We start from the raw sequence: 16,061 nt of genomic DNA on the forward strand, positions 1-16,061 counted from the left end.
TTTAGAAGCAGCCTCCGGCCCCCTGAAGGCCCCCAGACCCCATGTTTAGGACCACTGTAGCTGTAATCACCTCTCCCACCTTACTGTCTTAATGTTCAACTTCCCCCGTGCATCTTTCTGTCTTCCCAGAATGCTCAGCGGCTAGGTGGCTCTCAGGTGGCGCAGTCGCTCACCACACCAGTGGTCTCCGTGGCAACACCCAGTCTCCTAGCGCCCTTCTCCGGCATGCAGACGGCCTACAACACTGGTAAGACGAAGGCTAAGGTGGCGCTGCCTCCCTGCTGCAAGATGGGACATTTTAGCAGCTCAAACTCAATCTGAGTGTTTACATCAGGACAGGAAAGGAACTACTTTAAATTAAAAAAAAGATAAAACATGAAGCCAAGTAAAGGATATAGTGTGCATTATGTCGTGGAGAGTCTTGAGTGTCATGTAGAAAAACGTGAAAACCTCGCAGTGTGATGCCACAAACCACCATGAATATTCACTTTGTTCATTGTGTGAGAGCTTCTGGAATGATTCCACTTCAAAGGTCTCCATTAATATGGATTAGCCCTGATTAATATTGATGCACCAGAAAGTTGTATGATGTAAAACAATCCCCCTCACCCCTCCTCTCCACCTCCTTTTCTCTTTCCTTCTCCCTCTGTGTCTCCCCCTCCATCCCTTAATCTCAGAGTACCAGCTGACGAGTGCAGATCTCACAGCGCTCCAGACGTTCACACCACCGGGGCTGGTGCCTGGCAACATGGCTGCCTGGCAACAGCAACCAGCAGTCTCCCAGCAACAACAGCAGCAGCAGCAACAACAGCAACAGCCACAGCAGCTGAGCCTGGCGTCGCTCAGTAACTTGGTGTAAGCTCCCTTTTCTTCATTTCAACCAAGTCATAAATGAGATCGATTCGCCTGTTTCCTGACCTTTGACCTTTCTCCTCAAACATCCGATCAGAAGGCTTTTCTAAGAGCGGTGCATGTCAGCTGAGTCAGTGCACCAGTTGTAACACACACACACACACACACAGACAGACATATAAAGCAGTTGAAGCACCTCTCCCATACGAAGCTGTAGCATCACCCCAGCTGCGGTTGATTCATCTTTGCGGTGACCTAGTTACTTCCCCCCCGCTCAGCTCCGACTCCCACTGGAGTCCCACTCTCATTCTCTCATTTAGCTCCTGCTAGCGAGGCTAGGCAGCTAGCTGTGTTATCCTGCACACAGACGCACAAGATTTGAAACTGCACAAGCCGGACTCCCTCACAGTTCTTGGTACAGTTCTGTCCTTATTTGGCCAACCACTGTAGTAAATACTGGTGATAAATTTTGGTTTTATGTCCCTTTTTCTTTTTTTCACCTCTGCCACTTACAGAATCTGGAAACACTACTGCACCCATGGCCCACCCACACAAGTGCTTTCAGTTATTTTGGCTGCACCGTTAGCTCAATACAGAGGACAAACTCACTTACACAGCAGTTTAAACTCTGCAGGTTCAACTCTGGAGTCTGAACTAGGGTTGTCACTTTTGCTTAATTTTGACCAGTAACTAACTTGCTAATCTTTTAGATAGTAACACAAAATGACTAAATACATCGTCCCCTGTTCCAGTTCAGAGATGGGTCAACTCGTGAACCATCCAAGTACCGATTTGCTTTTCCACAGGCTAGAGAGTCAAGTCATTACGTAACTGTACATGCCTCCATTTCCTATTAACACTAACATCAAGCACTTCACAGTCCAACACAGTAGGTGGCAGTAATGCGCTGTAACGCTGGTTGCAACTCGCAATAAGCTTTGGCAGCGAGCCAACCTCGGACATGGCAGTCGGATGTTTGTTATTAATGTAGTACAGCTTAGTGCTGCTGCTAAACTGAAGAGTAGCATCAAATAATTTACATTTGATTTCATTGCCTTTCTGGAGGAAATGTTCCCATCAAGCTTAATTTTTTTTAACCTCAGACTGCTAACTAGCAAAGCTGGGTATGCAGATTAACCGAGGACCAGCAGTTAACCGTTGACATCTCTAGTTCAAACTCCAGGATAATGTGTGAACCTTCAACAAACTAATTTGGCGTCGACAAGTTTCACATTCATCTTTTCAAACGTCATCATGTTACCACATCAGAGTCATGGGAAAATTTACTGAAGGGTTTTCTGAGATAAGACTGTTCTCCTTAGAATAACGATGGATGTTGACATAATAATAACCAGCATTTCCAAAAAAGGTTTAAACAAATTCAGAAATTGTTGCAAAATGCATGCTGGGATACCTAGGCATGGTCTAGTCCAGGTCCATGAAAGTTAGCTCCCAAAGTGTCCTTGATAAACTGAAAACACTTGTGTGGCTGTGCAGGGTCATGGGCCTGATCCTCACATGTTGCTCCAATATTTAAATTGCTTCACTTTTAGATTCGGCTCTTCGTTCCTCTGAAACATTATTATTTATTATAAGTAAGCCTGCTGAATCTTCATATTCTGATTATCCGGTTCCACGAAACTGAAGGCATCTTGAGTCACTCTGTGCAGCTTCTCGTAACTTTCAGCCCACAGTATTCAGGAAGCAGATTTAATAAAACGCTTCTAAGGAAAGGATGTTAACTTTGAAGTAACTAAAAACACAGCAGCCACAGCTGGAGAGGTGGGTCATACGAGGGTGAAAGCTATTTAGCAGCATTTGTCAGCATTAATTTGTGATACTGACAGTTTTCTTTTATTCAGACTTCTCATGTTGCTTTCTTTACAGCAGATAAATTCTGATAATTGCTAATATGACCCACTTTTATCAGTGTTTCTGTGATAAAGTTTCTCCAGACATTTAGTCATTGTCAGTGAGGTGTTTTACATTATTATTATTATTATTACTATTATTACAGGTGTACTGCATCTGTAAAAGTTATGATGTTTCTAAATTGTTTTACATCTTCAAAGCTAACCTTTCCTGAGCCTCATCAGCCACATATTGGTGTCATAGCATTTTAGCCTTTAGCGCTAACTCTGTGTATGACCAGTCTGGCTGTGATTGGCTAACCTGTGGATGGGGGAGCGGCTTGTAACTGCCTCTTGTTTTGTCCTCCCTCCCCCCCTCTTTCTCCACAGCATGTGGGGTGCAGAGAAACAGAATGCGGAGATGGTTAACTGCATCTCCAATTTTGCTGCTAACCTGAGGTGAATGACATGATAGCATCTAGTGCCACGCAGCTCTGCCATGTCTTTTTATCTGTGAAGTTAATACACTGCTCACAGGCTCAGTCAAAATAACCCAGAGAAATTACAGAATAGATGAAATTACATGACAAACATGATATCAAACCATCTTTTCTCTCCATTTGTGTGTTGAATGTGATGCCTGTTGTTGCTTTGCTGTGTCTGTACTTCATAACTCCTTCGGCTCCGTCGAGGCCCTTTTTTTTCCCCCCCAGATTATCGCTTTACTTGTGTGGTTATAAGAGTTCTCGTGCCACCTAAAGCTTAGATCTGAAGCTCTTTGGAAGTGTCATGAACAAAGAGGAAGATGCTGCAGTGTGACAGCGGCGGCGTCTCGCTAGCTTCTCAAATGAAAGGAGTCTCTGGATGCTGCTTTCAGTCCCAAACACTGTCCCAGTGCACATCTGTGCGCCACTGACATGCTTACTGCATTAAAATTTTACTTTTACGCCATTTAGCTGTCACTGTCAGCTGACAGTCAGACATAAGTTCCAATTCCTCAGATACATGTAGGCCTCAAATGCCTATAGCAGCATGACTAAAGAGAATAATTTAGATGTAGCTTAGCTGTCAAAGACGATTATTTAGATAGATAACATAAAATTAAATTAAATTTGGAGTTTGATTATCAGTTAATAGACTACACAAGTACGCATTTAACATTTCACAGCGCTCAAAATGCTGATATCCTTTTATTCAGAACATTCTCAGCTACAAATATATCTTGGCATTAAGTTAATTAAAGACTGTACAGCTCCTCAGAATCTCAATCACAAAGAGGGAAATTAAAGATAACACAAATGTGTTAAAATAATGCCAGCTGTCAGGAGTGAGACCGTTATTTGTTTCTCTGTCTGACAAGCTGAAATTTGTCCATGAAAATATGATAATAGGTTGTTTGTTATTGTATACAGCAGCTGTGACTCCGGGGGGTTGAGCATCTTTGAAAAAGCAGTACATAGTTAGCGCTCACCAGCTCATACACAGCAGAACTCTTCATATCGCCTTGTAAATGTTAACAAATGGCTGGCCAGATTGTATGAAATCGTTCAGCAAACAGAGCCGTTAAACCACTCAGAGACTCTGAAAAAAAACAAAAAACAGCCAGCACTCACTTAGTCTGAAGAGTATTAGCTGAAACAATCCAACTACTGTTTCTCTACCGAGGGCCAGAAAGAGTTTTTTTCACCTTAGCCCTTACCAACTACTGTTCGCTTACAGCTAATACTTAAGTTTCACCATCAGTTCATCTGTTTATCATTTAAAGCTCCAGTGTGGAAGATTTACTAAGATTTATCGGCAGAAATTTAATTGTTATAAGCATGTTTTCATTAGCGTATAATAATCTGAAATGGTCGTGTTTTCGGTGCCTTAGATTGAGCCGTTCATGTCTGCAGAGGGTGAAAGTCCAGATCCATGGATGCCACTAAATCTTATACTGGTAATTTTAAAAGTAGTGAAAAAAGCCCATCAAGTTCCCGAGGCAACATCTTCAAATTCCATGTTTTGTCAAACCATCGGCTCAAAACCCAAAGAGACTCAATTTGCAACTTTACCAGTAAACCAGTAAAGTATTAAGCCATTCTAACAGCAGCTAGGGACAGCAGCATCCACCACTTCAGTCCAGACTGAAATAACCAAACAACTATTGGACTGACCTTAAATCTGGCTCAGACACTGACAGTCTCCTGACTCTGGTGATCCCCTGACTTCTCCTCTTGCACCACCATGAGCTTGACATTTGTGGTAATGAGTAAAATAACTCAACAGGTATTGGATGGATTCCCATGAACACCTGGATTAGGCTTAATTAAAACAACTTTGGTGATTCCTTGACACTATCTTAAGTTTAATTTAATGATTGGTTTATGACCAAACACCTGCAAAACTCCTCCTCCTCCTCCTCAGCTTACTTTGTAATTAGTACTAAGTAGTAAGGAATGAAGTAGATTTATATTCATTTTACAACAAAGGATTTAATAAAGAGAGTAAGCTATAGTTCCCTTTTTAAAACAAACGTTATATACAAAAGTTTAAGTATACAGTCGATGGGGTGAATACATAATAAAACAAACAAACAATTTTTCATGGTGGAGTGCTGAGGATGAATCTCACGGCCAGAGGGAAGAAGCTGCTCTGTAGTCTACAAGTACAGCAGCGTACTTCTATATATATATGTATATTGTCTTTTGTGACAGTCAATTTAATATCTTTGGGTTTTAGACTGTTGGTTGGATGAATCAAAACATCTGAAGACCTCACCGTGGGCTCTAGCAACGTGTAATCAGCATTTTTGCTTTCTGTAGATATTTTATTGACCAAAATCATATCAAGTAAATAATCTGCAATTTAATCAATGATAAAAATGTGTGTAAAAATTAGTACAGCACAGATAACGAGTTACAGCCATAGATGGTATATTAAAGAGGTTGAAATCCTGTTTAATATCCAGTCTGTGGTTGAAGTGAGTCCCCCTCCGACCCCCTTCAGGCAGGCTGCAGGAACACTGCAGGAGTACAAGACAAGTGGAACATTGTAATTCGACAATAACAACTGACGACGAGTCCTACACTTCAAGTTGATTGGCTGTCAGGTGTCTGTCAGCATGAAGCTAAGCCCAATTATCCTGAAATCAAAAAACCCACAGCTCTGTAAATACATACCCTGGACTTTGAGTTCAGTGACTGTCTGTCTCACTCCCTGCCAAACTCCATTAACAAATTGCTCAATTTAACTGTTATAAACATCTACACCTTCTACAAGATTACTGATGATTTTTTGTGACTCATAAACAAACACTTAGTCATTCTGCAAACAATCTGCATTAATCTGAGCGTTAACTAAAGTGAAACAGGCAAACAAAAACAATTATTCTGTCCCGGATTACACATTTCAAAGGACACAATGGCTTTCTCGTTGCTGTCAGAGTAGCAACTATTTCAACTTAACATATTTCCTTAATCTTTAATGACATATCATGGTAATTTTAGGATTTATTACAGTAAATATGTTGCAGATTTCTTTTCTTTTAAAAGATTTTATTGAGAGTGTCTGTTGTGTTTTAAAATAGCCAAGACACTCATTAAAACATTGGGAACAATAGTCATGATTTCACTGAATAAGCAGTTTTTTAATTTCATCCTCGTACAGGTTGGACGCTCCAGTGAACACCAGGCAGGTTTACTGTGTTGTGTGTGTGGGATCAGAATGACAGATTCGCTGTCACTGAAAACAAGCGAGTGCCACAGAAATGTGGGAAGCTTTCCCAGCACACCAAACTGTTCTCTCGGCAGAACGGAAAATCGTGCCGTCCTAGGACAGCATGGGCAGACGTGGGCACTTCTGCAGCCCAGACTGCTCTGGTTTGTTTTTGATTTCATCACAGCGCCGCCTCACAGCGAGCAAACAAGCTCTTCCAATCAAACAGTGAATGACGGTTTGGCTGTGAGCCTCGCCGTCGCTGTCGTCCACACTTTTCCTCACCACAGGCTGAACGAGGAAATGATTTCTGTCATCTTACCCTCTCCCATCCCCCTTTTTAATCATTCCTCTTCCTCTAGTTCTGCTTATTTCCTGCCCTTTTTGTCAGACTCGCTTTAATTCGGCGTACACCTGTTGACTCCCGTCTTCCTCCTCCTCACTCCCCAATCTAAATGTTAATGTCACGGCCGCCCGTTAAACCTCCTCCCTATGGAGCCTCGCTTTCAGCTGGTTTGCCTGTTTATATAGAATTTCTCTCTGGATGCCATTTGTTGTTTGCTTCCTCACTGAGTCGACGTGTTATCCGCAGACGGGGTCTCCATTTGGGAAACTTAGCAGGAAATAAACAGCACAACTTTGAGAGACGTTGTCTGCGAGTGCATCAGTCTTGTTCTGTCCATTTGATCCATCCGTGATGTATGTAGCTTCAGATCTATCAGTATGGAACTAACAGAGAGGATTAAGTGTTTTATTGGAGGCTGGAAGTGCTCTTCTCACTTTGTTCTTGTTTTTCGCCCACAAAAACACACTTTGTCTTTCTCAGTCTGTCCCCCTCACCCCGTCTCTCCCCTCCCTCTCTCAGCTGTGGTTTTACAGAAAAAAAAACAGCGCACACATTGCTAAATTGCTTACAGGACACAGTGTTTGTCGGCAGGGCACAATGCACACATGCTATCAGAGGCTGTTCAGCAAAAACCTCCCAGAGGAATCAGTGTTTTCCCAGACTGCAGATCAGAAGCCACAGTGTAAAAACCAGCAGCGGCTTCTTTAACCCTCCTGCTCAACTAGAAGATAATGAAGGGTGCTCCGATTGATCGACCACTGATCGTTATCAGCCAATATTCATTCTGAACAGTTTGATCGATGTAGCCTGATCAGAAGAACAGATCAAATGTCGAGGCAACACCCAGAAAGCATCAAAAGCTTACAGGCCTCCTGGTCCTGCTCTCTGCCATCTGGGTCAGATTTTGTCACATGCACACATGGACAGGGATATCATGGTGCATTCAAATACACATCGTAAACTCTGAAATCTGTACTTGATTGGCCATGAAGATTACTTAAACAGGAAAGGTTTTATTTTTTCTTATTTTCAGTTAATTAAATAATGCTACACAACACAGAGAAGACTTCTAAATACTGTTTCTAGCGATCGTCTGCAAAAATCCTGATTGGAGCACCTGTTCTCTTTTATTTAGCATGAAACATACAGTCTGTTTAGTCATAACAGTATAGGATGGTCACAGGATACTTTCGCTCTACGTTTGCATGCAGCCATTAAGAGCTGGGTCTCAAGAATCTGTACTTAACAAGCTGATGGAATCTCACAAAACAAATGATAGCTTTATTTACCATCAATTCTCAAATAAAAGACGGGAATTCAGATGTTTGAAGAGATCAAGGCTGCATGGGGAAAAAAGTGGGAAAAACTAAATTGGCAGATATTAGCTGTCTTGGTAAATCCTGCGTTATTTCAATTTCATCCCAAATTCACCAGTAAAATGGGAGCAAGTTTCTGATATCCTGTCTGAAATACGCTATTTGAGAATTCACGGTATATTCCTTTAATGACAGTCTGCACTGACAGTTCCCATTGGCCCGATCCCATTTTAGGAAAAGCCAGTGATTTCAAGTTTATTGGAAGTGCCTGTTAAAAATGCATTGCGTGTGGATGAGGATCAAGTTTGTGTCAGCAGAGGCTTTAACACTTCCTGCTGTACCCAACTCTGCCCCGAACAACATCTCAGTGTGACTGAAGCAGCTGTTGAGACTTTTTTTCTTTTCTTTTCTTTTCTTTGTCTTTGTGTGTGTGTGTGTGTGTGTGTGTGTGTGTGTGTGTGTAGTAACTGACCCGACTGGCCTCCGTCCCACTGTTTCCCTGCTGTTTTAGCTTTTTTAAACTTGCTTGTCTCTTTTTCCACCTCCCTCCACAGCTTGGCCTCTCAGTCCAACTTGCTCTTTGGCAGGGAGGAGGGCCTCTGCTGGTACTGTACTCTCTACACCTCAGACACACAGCTACAGCAGCGACGCCGCTTTCCCAAAATATCTGCTGCACGAAGGAACCTCAACCTTTGAAATGAAGAGACGGGCGCAAAGAAAAGATTAAACATGAATGATTCCAAACACAAACACAGACGCAAGAAGTAGTAAGATACAACAAATTAAAAATTGCATATTAGGAGCATTGTTGATTAAAAAAAGGGAGAAAAAACTTGATGAATTTCCTACATTAAAGTGGTAAATTTCCAAGAAAACAAATTAGATATTCTAAAAGAAAAAATATCCGACATTTAATTGGTAAATTTATGAGAAAAAAAAAACAAAAAACTTGGATATTCTCTGATATTAAAGTGGCAAATTTACAAGAAAAAAGTAAGAATTTTCTAGATTAAAATTTAGGAGAGAAAAAAGGATGTTCTCTGATATTGAAGTGGTAAATTTACAAGGAAAAAAAGTCAGAATTTTCTAGATTAAAGCAGAAAAGTTAAGAGAGGAAAGGGGATATTCTGTGATATTAAAGTGGTAAATTTGAGAAAAAAAAATCCTAGATTAAAGTGGTACATGTAGGAGAAATATTCTCTGATATTAAAGTGGCAAATTTTCTAGATTAAAGTGGTAAATTTACAATAAAAGAATGTGGATATTCTCTGAAATTAAAGAGGAAGGTAAATTTATTTGGATATTCTCTGAAATTAGAAAGAAGGAAAAATATTGAGGTGTATAAAATCTAATATTTACAAATATATCACAGCATTAATCATTTTAAGAGTGCATTTAAATTTAAACAAACCGGTTTTAATCATTTGAGAAAATGACCAAAAAGACTATAGTCGAATCTGTTGGTGCATATATAACAGGATGGTCATATATTCCTGTATATTTTCATAGTTCTAGCGCTGAAAATGCTTCACAATCATAAGAGTCCCAGGGATGGAACAGTAGGTGTTAAGTGGTACCTGCATGTTCAAATAAGATCCACTACTTAATCTTGTGTTTGGCCAAAATACTGAGTGAACAGAGTGATATTTAAAGCCCTCTGCTTTTATTTATTGTATTTATTACAATAGAGTGATACTCAAGAACATTGAAATCAGGATGTTTTTACTAAAAAACATAATTAAAAGTACTCCAGTGATTTAATATTACAGCTGTATAAAGTTAGTGGGCTCATAAGTGACAGATTTTCTTTTAATATCGTCAAAATTGAGGCAGCAGAGGCTGAGATATCTCAACTTTTAGTCCCTGTTATGAGTCAAGATCCAAAAAAACACTGGTTACTGCTTTTCCCATGATGCAACTGTGGCATCTTTTTGTTAGACCCTCAACGTTTATAACTTCATACCCCAGTTTATACGGCATCCAACCATACAAATATAATTTAATCTAACTAGATTACAGTCTAAACTGCAGCACTGACTTTCATTTGTAAAATTAAGTGTACAAACTTAATTATGTACAACACATAGTTGTGGAAATGGCTGCATGAGTAAATCTGTCTGATTCCAAATTAATTTAAGAAGAGTAATTCTGCAGCCTGTTGGTCCTCAGAAAAGCAGAGCATTTTGGGAAACTCGGCTGCATCTCATCACACCGCACTGTAACCAAGTGTCTGCTTCTGGCTGTGCTCGCTGTGTTGTTAGCGCTCGGAGGTAGCCTGCCGCTCTCGCCTTCATCACTGTCACCGGCCCGCTGACTCTGCCGTTTTCACTCGCCATAGCAACGGCACCCCTGTGGCACCGCCATCCATCTACCTGCGCCGGCCCGAGCCACGACGCGCAGGTTTGATGAAGTGGGCACGGCGAGAGACGGGAGTGAGCCTCACCGCCGCCGCTGAGGGATTTATGTGTGTGTGAGAGAGAGAGAGAGAGAGTAGGCCTATAGGAGGGAAGGAGCATTTGTATGTAAGACAGCAAGAGTGCACGAGTTAAAGTGTGGCAAGACAGCGAGCACATTTGAGTGCTGCAGACCCAGATCGCCTGGAGGAGTGCTATCTTAAATTCCCTTCTCAGTCTGCCAGTAATTGAGGGAATATTAGAGATACAGTGCTGCAGATGGCTCATGATATGACATATTAGAACACACCCGAGGGGCGAAACGCAGTAATTGGGAGCTTCAAATTCAGATCGACCGTGTCAGGCCGGGGGAGAGAGCGGAGGAAAACGAGCGCTATCCGAAAAATCCTGTCGACACCGTCAAAGAAGCGAGCCACAGTGCAGCGTCAACAGCCGGTGTCAGCCTCAGTGACAGGTTCGACTCAGCCTCCAGCCAGCAGAGGCAGAGGAGGAGGAGGAGGAGGAGGAGGTGAAGGCTGAGTGAGAGGGTGGAGGGGCTGATCAAAGAGTCGTGGCAGGTAGAGGCACAGACACTGACATAGATGTAAGCTTTCTGGCACATGACTTTGTCCTGAGCATCTTAAGGCACACGTGCACGGAAATCAAGTTTAGAGCGGCTTAATGAAATGCTGGAGCGTGTTCTCAGAGCTTCACAACTCTGACTGTGGTATACTGAAAATGTTAAATGATATTTGGTGGGATAGCAGCAGATTTTGTTGATTTGACTCCATCAATGTGAAGCATTTTGTCTAAAAGAAGGCCCCTAAACTCAACTTTACTTGTATTATTCATACAAACATGCAGTACTTCACAGAGCACAGACAAAAACAAAGGAAAAAGTGAAAAAAAACAACATATTGGCCGTAGAGATGTCTGGCCTCTGGGACAAAAAAGGCCTTAGTCCTGTGGTGCTCAAAATCATGGCAGGCAGGGCTGTTCACAATAAGCCACAGATGTTGTTGTGAGCAGTTACATGTAGGAACTACTTTCTTTCTGCAGGAGAATCTAACAGAACAACTTTGCATTTAATAGAAGTAAAATAGTTCCTACATGAAACGGCTCACAACAACGTCTGTGGATTATCTTCAGTAAACAGGCTGTGGTTTTTGGTAAGAGACACTGGTTTTGAGTTTTTCAAATGTACTTTGAGCACCGCAAGCTGAGTGTTATTTAGTCCCATAATATTAGAGAGAAGGCAGAAATCTCTGTAGCTGATGTGTCCAAAGCTCTGCAACTCACACCAAAAAAATCCAGGGAAAAATGTGTATTTTTGATTTTAGGGTGAACTCTTCCTTTAAATGAAAGCCAGACCCTGTGATCAGCTGGTGGACTGATCCAGGGACAAGGGGCACGGAGGCTGAAGGTTGACTCCCTGTTTGGTTTTGTTGAAATCGGGACTGTTAGGAGGCGAGCTGCCGAGGATCTGAGGGACCTGCTGCGTTCACATCTAAAAAGCATGTCTGAGAGATGAGCTGGTGCCAGGCCATTCAGTGATTTAAAAACTAGTAAGAAAATCTTAAAAGAAATTCTAAAAATGCAGCAAATGCAATATTATGACAAATAAAGACAGGAGAGAGGATTTGAAAGTGTCAATGCTGCAACAGCTCTGTTTTGACACGCTGGTGTCAGCAAAAAAAGTAATCCTGCAAAAAAGTTGCATCTAACCATAATCAGATGCACTGCTTTGTGCTGTCATGTAGGTGAAAGTAAAGATTCCAGGTAGATTTGTTGTAACAGAAACGGCGTAATTCTATTGTATGCGATCATGGAGATGCATGATGGGATTCTCTTTCGTTGTGTAGCTTTACGTTCCTCATAGCAGTATAAAACTCTGTGCAGCATCTTTGAATCTTTAAAACTCCTGGTTTGCACGTCTCAAACTGGCATCCCTGCCTCATATTTAATAGTCTCACCGGCATGTGTAGTCACATCACGTCCGAACACCGCCGGTAGGTGGAACAGGGACCCTCTGAAGTGGATCTCCTGGAACAAGCTGATGGTTCTGGTGGTGATGTCTGAGAGACAGAATCGCAAACATATGCAACAGTTGCTTAATGGAACGCAGGAGCCATCTTTTATTATTATTAAATCCACACTGCTTCAGAACTGGCTCCTCATCTTCGAGAGGATCTTTTGTCAGCAGCAGATTTGGGGGGGGGGCTCTTATTTTAAGTAACAGGACAAAAGTGTGTAATCACAGTGCTGTATTTAAGTAAGTGAGATGAGTGGTGCCACCAAATGTTGCCTAAAAATCCTCTGATCCTGTAGAGCTGTGAAGCAGTTTGTTACTAAGAAACATGATCCAGACCAACTACTGGAAATAAGATATAGTTATAAGACAGATGTTGATATCTGATAACAAGCAATTTGTCATGCTGTGAAAGCCAAACAGAACAGAAATAGACTCTGGACCGAAGCTTATATTCAGCTGTTTTTACATCTGTTATGGTACGGAGCTCAACAGTGAGGCTCCTGAAGTAAAAGTCCCTTTCATGTTCTGAACAGAGGGATTGAGACCGTTGGTCGTAATTTTGTAGAAATGGTAGACTGACCCCGAGCTCTGAGATTGTGAAACCGTGGTAAATGAGTAAGCAAGTCCACATGATAGCAACTGTGTTTTATACGCAGTGTCGTGGAGAAGTACTACATTACCCACAATCCTTAAGTGCAACAGTGACATCTCTAATCGGCAGCACCTCCGTTACCATGGAAATGTTTGCCGCTCCTGTGAACTGGTAGACAACACATTACAACACTGTTATTAACAATTTAAGCACAACAATACTGACAAAAGTTACATTTAAGAAGTAGTTATTATGTACATTATATAATATGTACACAGTCTTGTATCTTGGTCAGGAATGGTCACAGTTCATCTTGAAGTTGGTTGGTTTGGTTCTTAAACATCTTAGTATAAGGATTTTGTGAAACCACAGTTGAGTGATTGAATGGGAAATTCATTTCCGAATCGGAGCTGCTGAAGAAGTGGACGGTCACTGTTCAGCTCTATAAATATCAGAGAATGTCACCTGCAGTAAAGTGCCGCGCTTTTGCAAGGAAACAACCAAGCCTCTCACCTGGCAGGTCCTGTACGACTTCACAAGCTCAGATTTGCTTACAATCGTGCAACGTGAACCTTAACCGACCAAATCCAAAGTGCAAGGATGTTTGGGCTGCATGGCTTCTGGACTGTGCTTTATATGTGGCCTCAAGTGTGGTCCTCTTTGTTTTGTGTGTCCTTGTTCTCCAACCTGCATCTGCCTGGTTTACAGCACCGCCGCAGAGTGTCTTGGGTGTTTGTCTTTGAAAATCTTATTCTCGTAAGAGCCCAGTTTATGTTTATCTGCATATGGTGATGCATTCATTTGACGGTGACCATTCCTTGAATTTTTTGGCAGTATTGGCTGAACTTTGTGTTTCATCCCTGCAAACTGTCTGATGAAGGTCTGATCTCATGTGATGTTAAAGGATAGTACAAGAAGTTATTGAAATTGTTGGTAGTCTCACGCTCTTTGTTTCTTTTTGTTCTCCTTTTGTCTCTTTCTCCGTCTCTTCAGGCCGGTGGGTCCCATACCTCAGGGCGCCGCGCTGACAGTCAACACAAACCCCAACATCAACGTCAAGTCCGAACCCGTCTCACCAAACCGCGACCGCAGCACTCCCAGCTCCACCTGCGGCGGCGGGGGAGGCGGAGGCGGCCAGGGTCAAGTCCAGGGACAGGGTCTGGTGACGGTCGCCTACCCCGGCACCCTGCGCCTGGAAACAGGAGGTCAGGGCCGCTCGCCAGTCGACAGCCTCAGCAGCAATGGCAGCTCGTATGAAGGCAGCGACCGGGACGACGGCGCCCAGGGGCGAGGAGGGGGTCCGGACTTCCACCACCAGGCCGGCGCCGGGGCCCAACAGCCCACCATGGTCCTCCTGCGGCCCTCTTCGGCCGAGCCCCAGGAGCAGGACGGGACCAACGTCAAGAGGATGAGAATGGACACCTGGGTCACATGAAGAGATGATCGCAGAGGGACGGATGGACAGATGGAGATGGAGATGTGTACTTGTGGCTTGTGTACATGCCCCCACCAGCCCTGATGCCCCCAATCTTCTTCCCCATGCACACACACATACACATATACACACACACACACACACATTTATACCCGCCATCAACCCAATAACCGACTGTCCACACAGGAAACGCTGACCTCACACATACAGACACAACACAAGCATGCTAACACACTCTCATGTCGCACGTATGGACACTGACACGCACTTGTATGGCAATGTGCATACACATATGAACTCTAATGTACTTTCACTCACACATACACACAAAACCCCGAGGGGTTGAGCCACCAAACCAGGGATTATTTGTCAAAACAGTTACCATGTTGGACTTTATTCAGCTGTATTTGAATAGGAGTGAACATTTTTAATCAGGCCACAGTGGCTAGTAAAACCCCAAATCTGGCCACTTGGACTATTTCACCCGACATGTTGACAGCCGCTGGCAGAGCAGACAAACATGGTTTCCCAGCATGCCGGTGGTATTCTCCCACCCTCATGTCCTTACTGTCTGTTCATCAACAGCAAGTTTTTGTCAAACACGGCCGCACTGCGTTTGCGTCAGTGCCACCAAATGAGTCTTTGTACACGTCGGCCCGACCACGGTTGTATCGCTATCGCTCTAGATTCTTGTTTGTTTTCTAAGAGCTCGGGCCGTTTTGCTCTTTTTAAAAGCGTGGAGTTTTGTCCTTCTGTCTTGACTGTTGATCTTTAGAGTTTGGATTTGTCTCAGTTTTCAATATAAAAAAAAGACACTAAAAAGAGAAACTCGCCTCCCTCCCCAGCCGAGCCGCCAGCCGCGTCAACAGGCCGGCACTTTGGCCCTGTACAAGACTGACGACCTCCTGGTCTTTATTTAATCAGAACCATGCAGACTAGCTGTCAAACGAGGAACACGACTTGTTGCCGAGGTAAAAGACTGCTTTTCTTTGAATCAGGGACGAGCTGCAGCAGCTCAGCGACACATGACGCAGATACTCTTAGTTTTACCCACATCTTGTCAACTACAGATGCTGAGAAAGGCGCGTGTGTGTGTGTTTGATGTGTCTGTCTGTCTGTGTGTGTGTGTGTGTGTGTGTGTGTGGGTGTGTATACGGGTTTGTTACCTCAACTGGTCGTTTTTTAACAAAGTGATTTGGGCAAATGTTCATTCTCAATTTCATCCTTGAACACACACCTGCAATGCACACAGCTGAAATTATTTTTGTGAAGCGACTCATGTTTTGAATAGATAGCTGATGTTCACATTTGGGAGATTCGTGAGGTACCATGTATATAAGCAATCTGTAACCTTTGTGGCTTTTGTGTGACAGGGATAAGGTGTTTTGAAGGTTTAAAAAATAGATCATATACAAGTATATATTTAAACAGCTTCAGGCGGTAGCAAGGGCAGCTCTGCATCTGGGGCAGGAGACTACAATAGACGACAGGGATTGTATATATTAACTATATATTCGGCAGGATATCCCTTAACGAAACAGAAAAACAA

General features: G+C 42.7%; 1 protein-coding gene across 15 annotated transcripts in view; it reads left to right on the forward strand.

Annotated features, from left to right (window-relative positions):
• The window catches only part of mef2d (myocyte enhancer factor 2d), a 130,497-nt gene extending 114,436 nt beyond the window's left edge, over nt 1-16,061 (forward strand). For 7 of the 15 annotated variants that reach the window (XM_084727491.1, XM_084727494.1, XM_084727495.1 and 4 more), the window contains 5 exons: nt 130-247; nt 678-855; nt 3,093-3,161; nt 8,615-8,665; nt 14,071-16,061. In XM_084727491.1, the coding sequence (XP_084583617.1) occupies nt 130-247; nt 678-855; nt 3,093-3,161; nt 8,615-8,665; nt 14,071-14,512 (858 nt within the window). In that variant the 3' untranslated portion in view covers nt 14,513-16,061. The remainder of the gene's footprint in view (nt 1-129; nt 248-677; nt 856-3,092; nt 3,162-8,614; nt 8,666-14,070) is intronic. The other 8 variants (XM_084727498.1, XM_084727504.1, XM_084727505.1 and 5 more) reach the window with 3 other exon arrangements.

Source organism: Lutjanus erythropterus, chromosome 9, assembly GCF_056507025.1.
Source record: "Lutjanus erythropterus isolate fLutEry1 chromosome 9, fLutEry1.hap2, whole genome shotgun sequence".
In the NCBI taxonomy this organism is placed as follows: Eukaryota; Metazoa; Chordata; class Actinopteri; order Lutjaniformes; family Lutjanidae; genus Lutjanus; species Lutjanus erythropterus.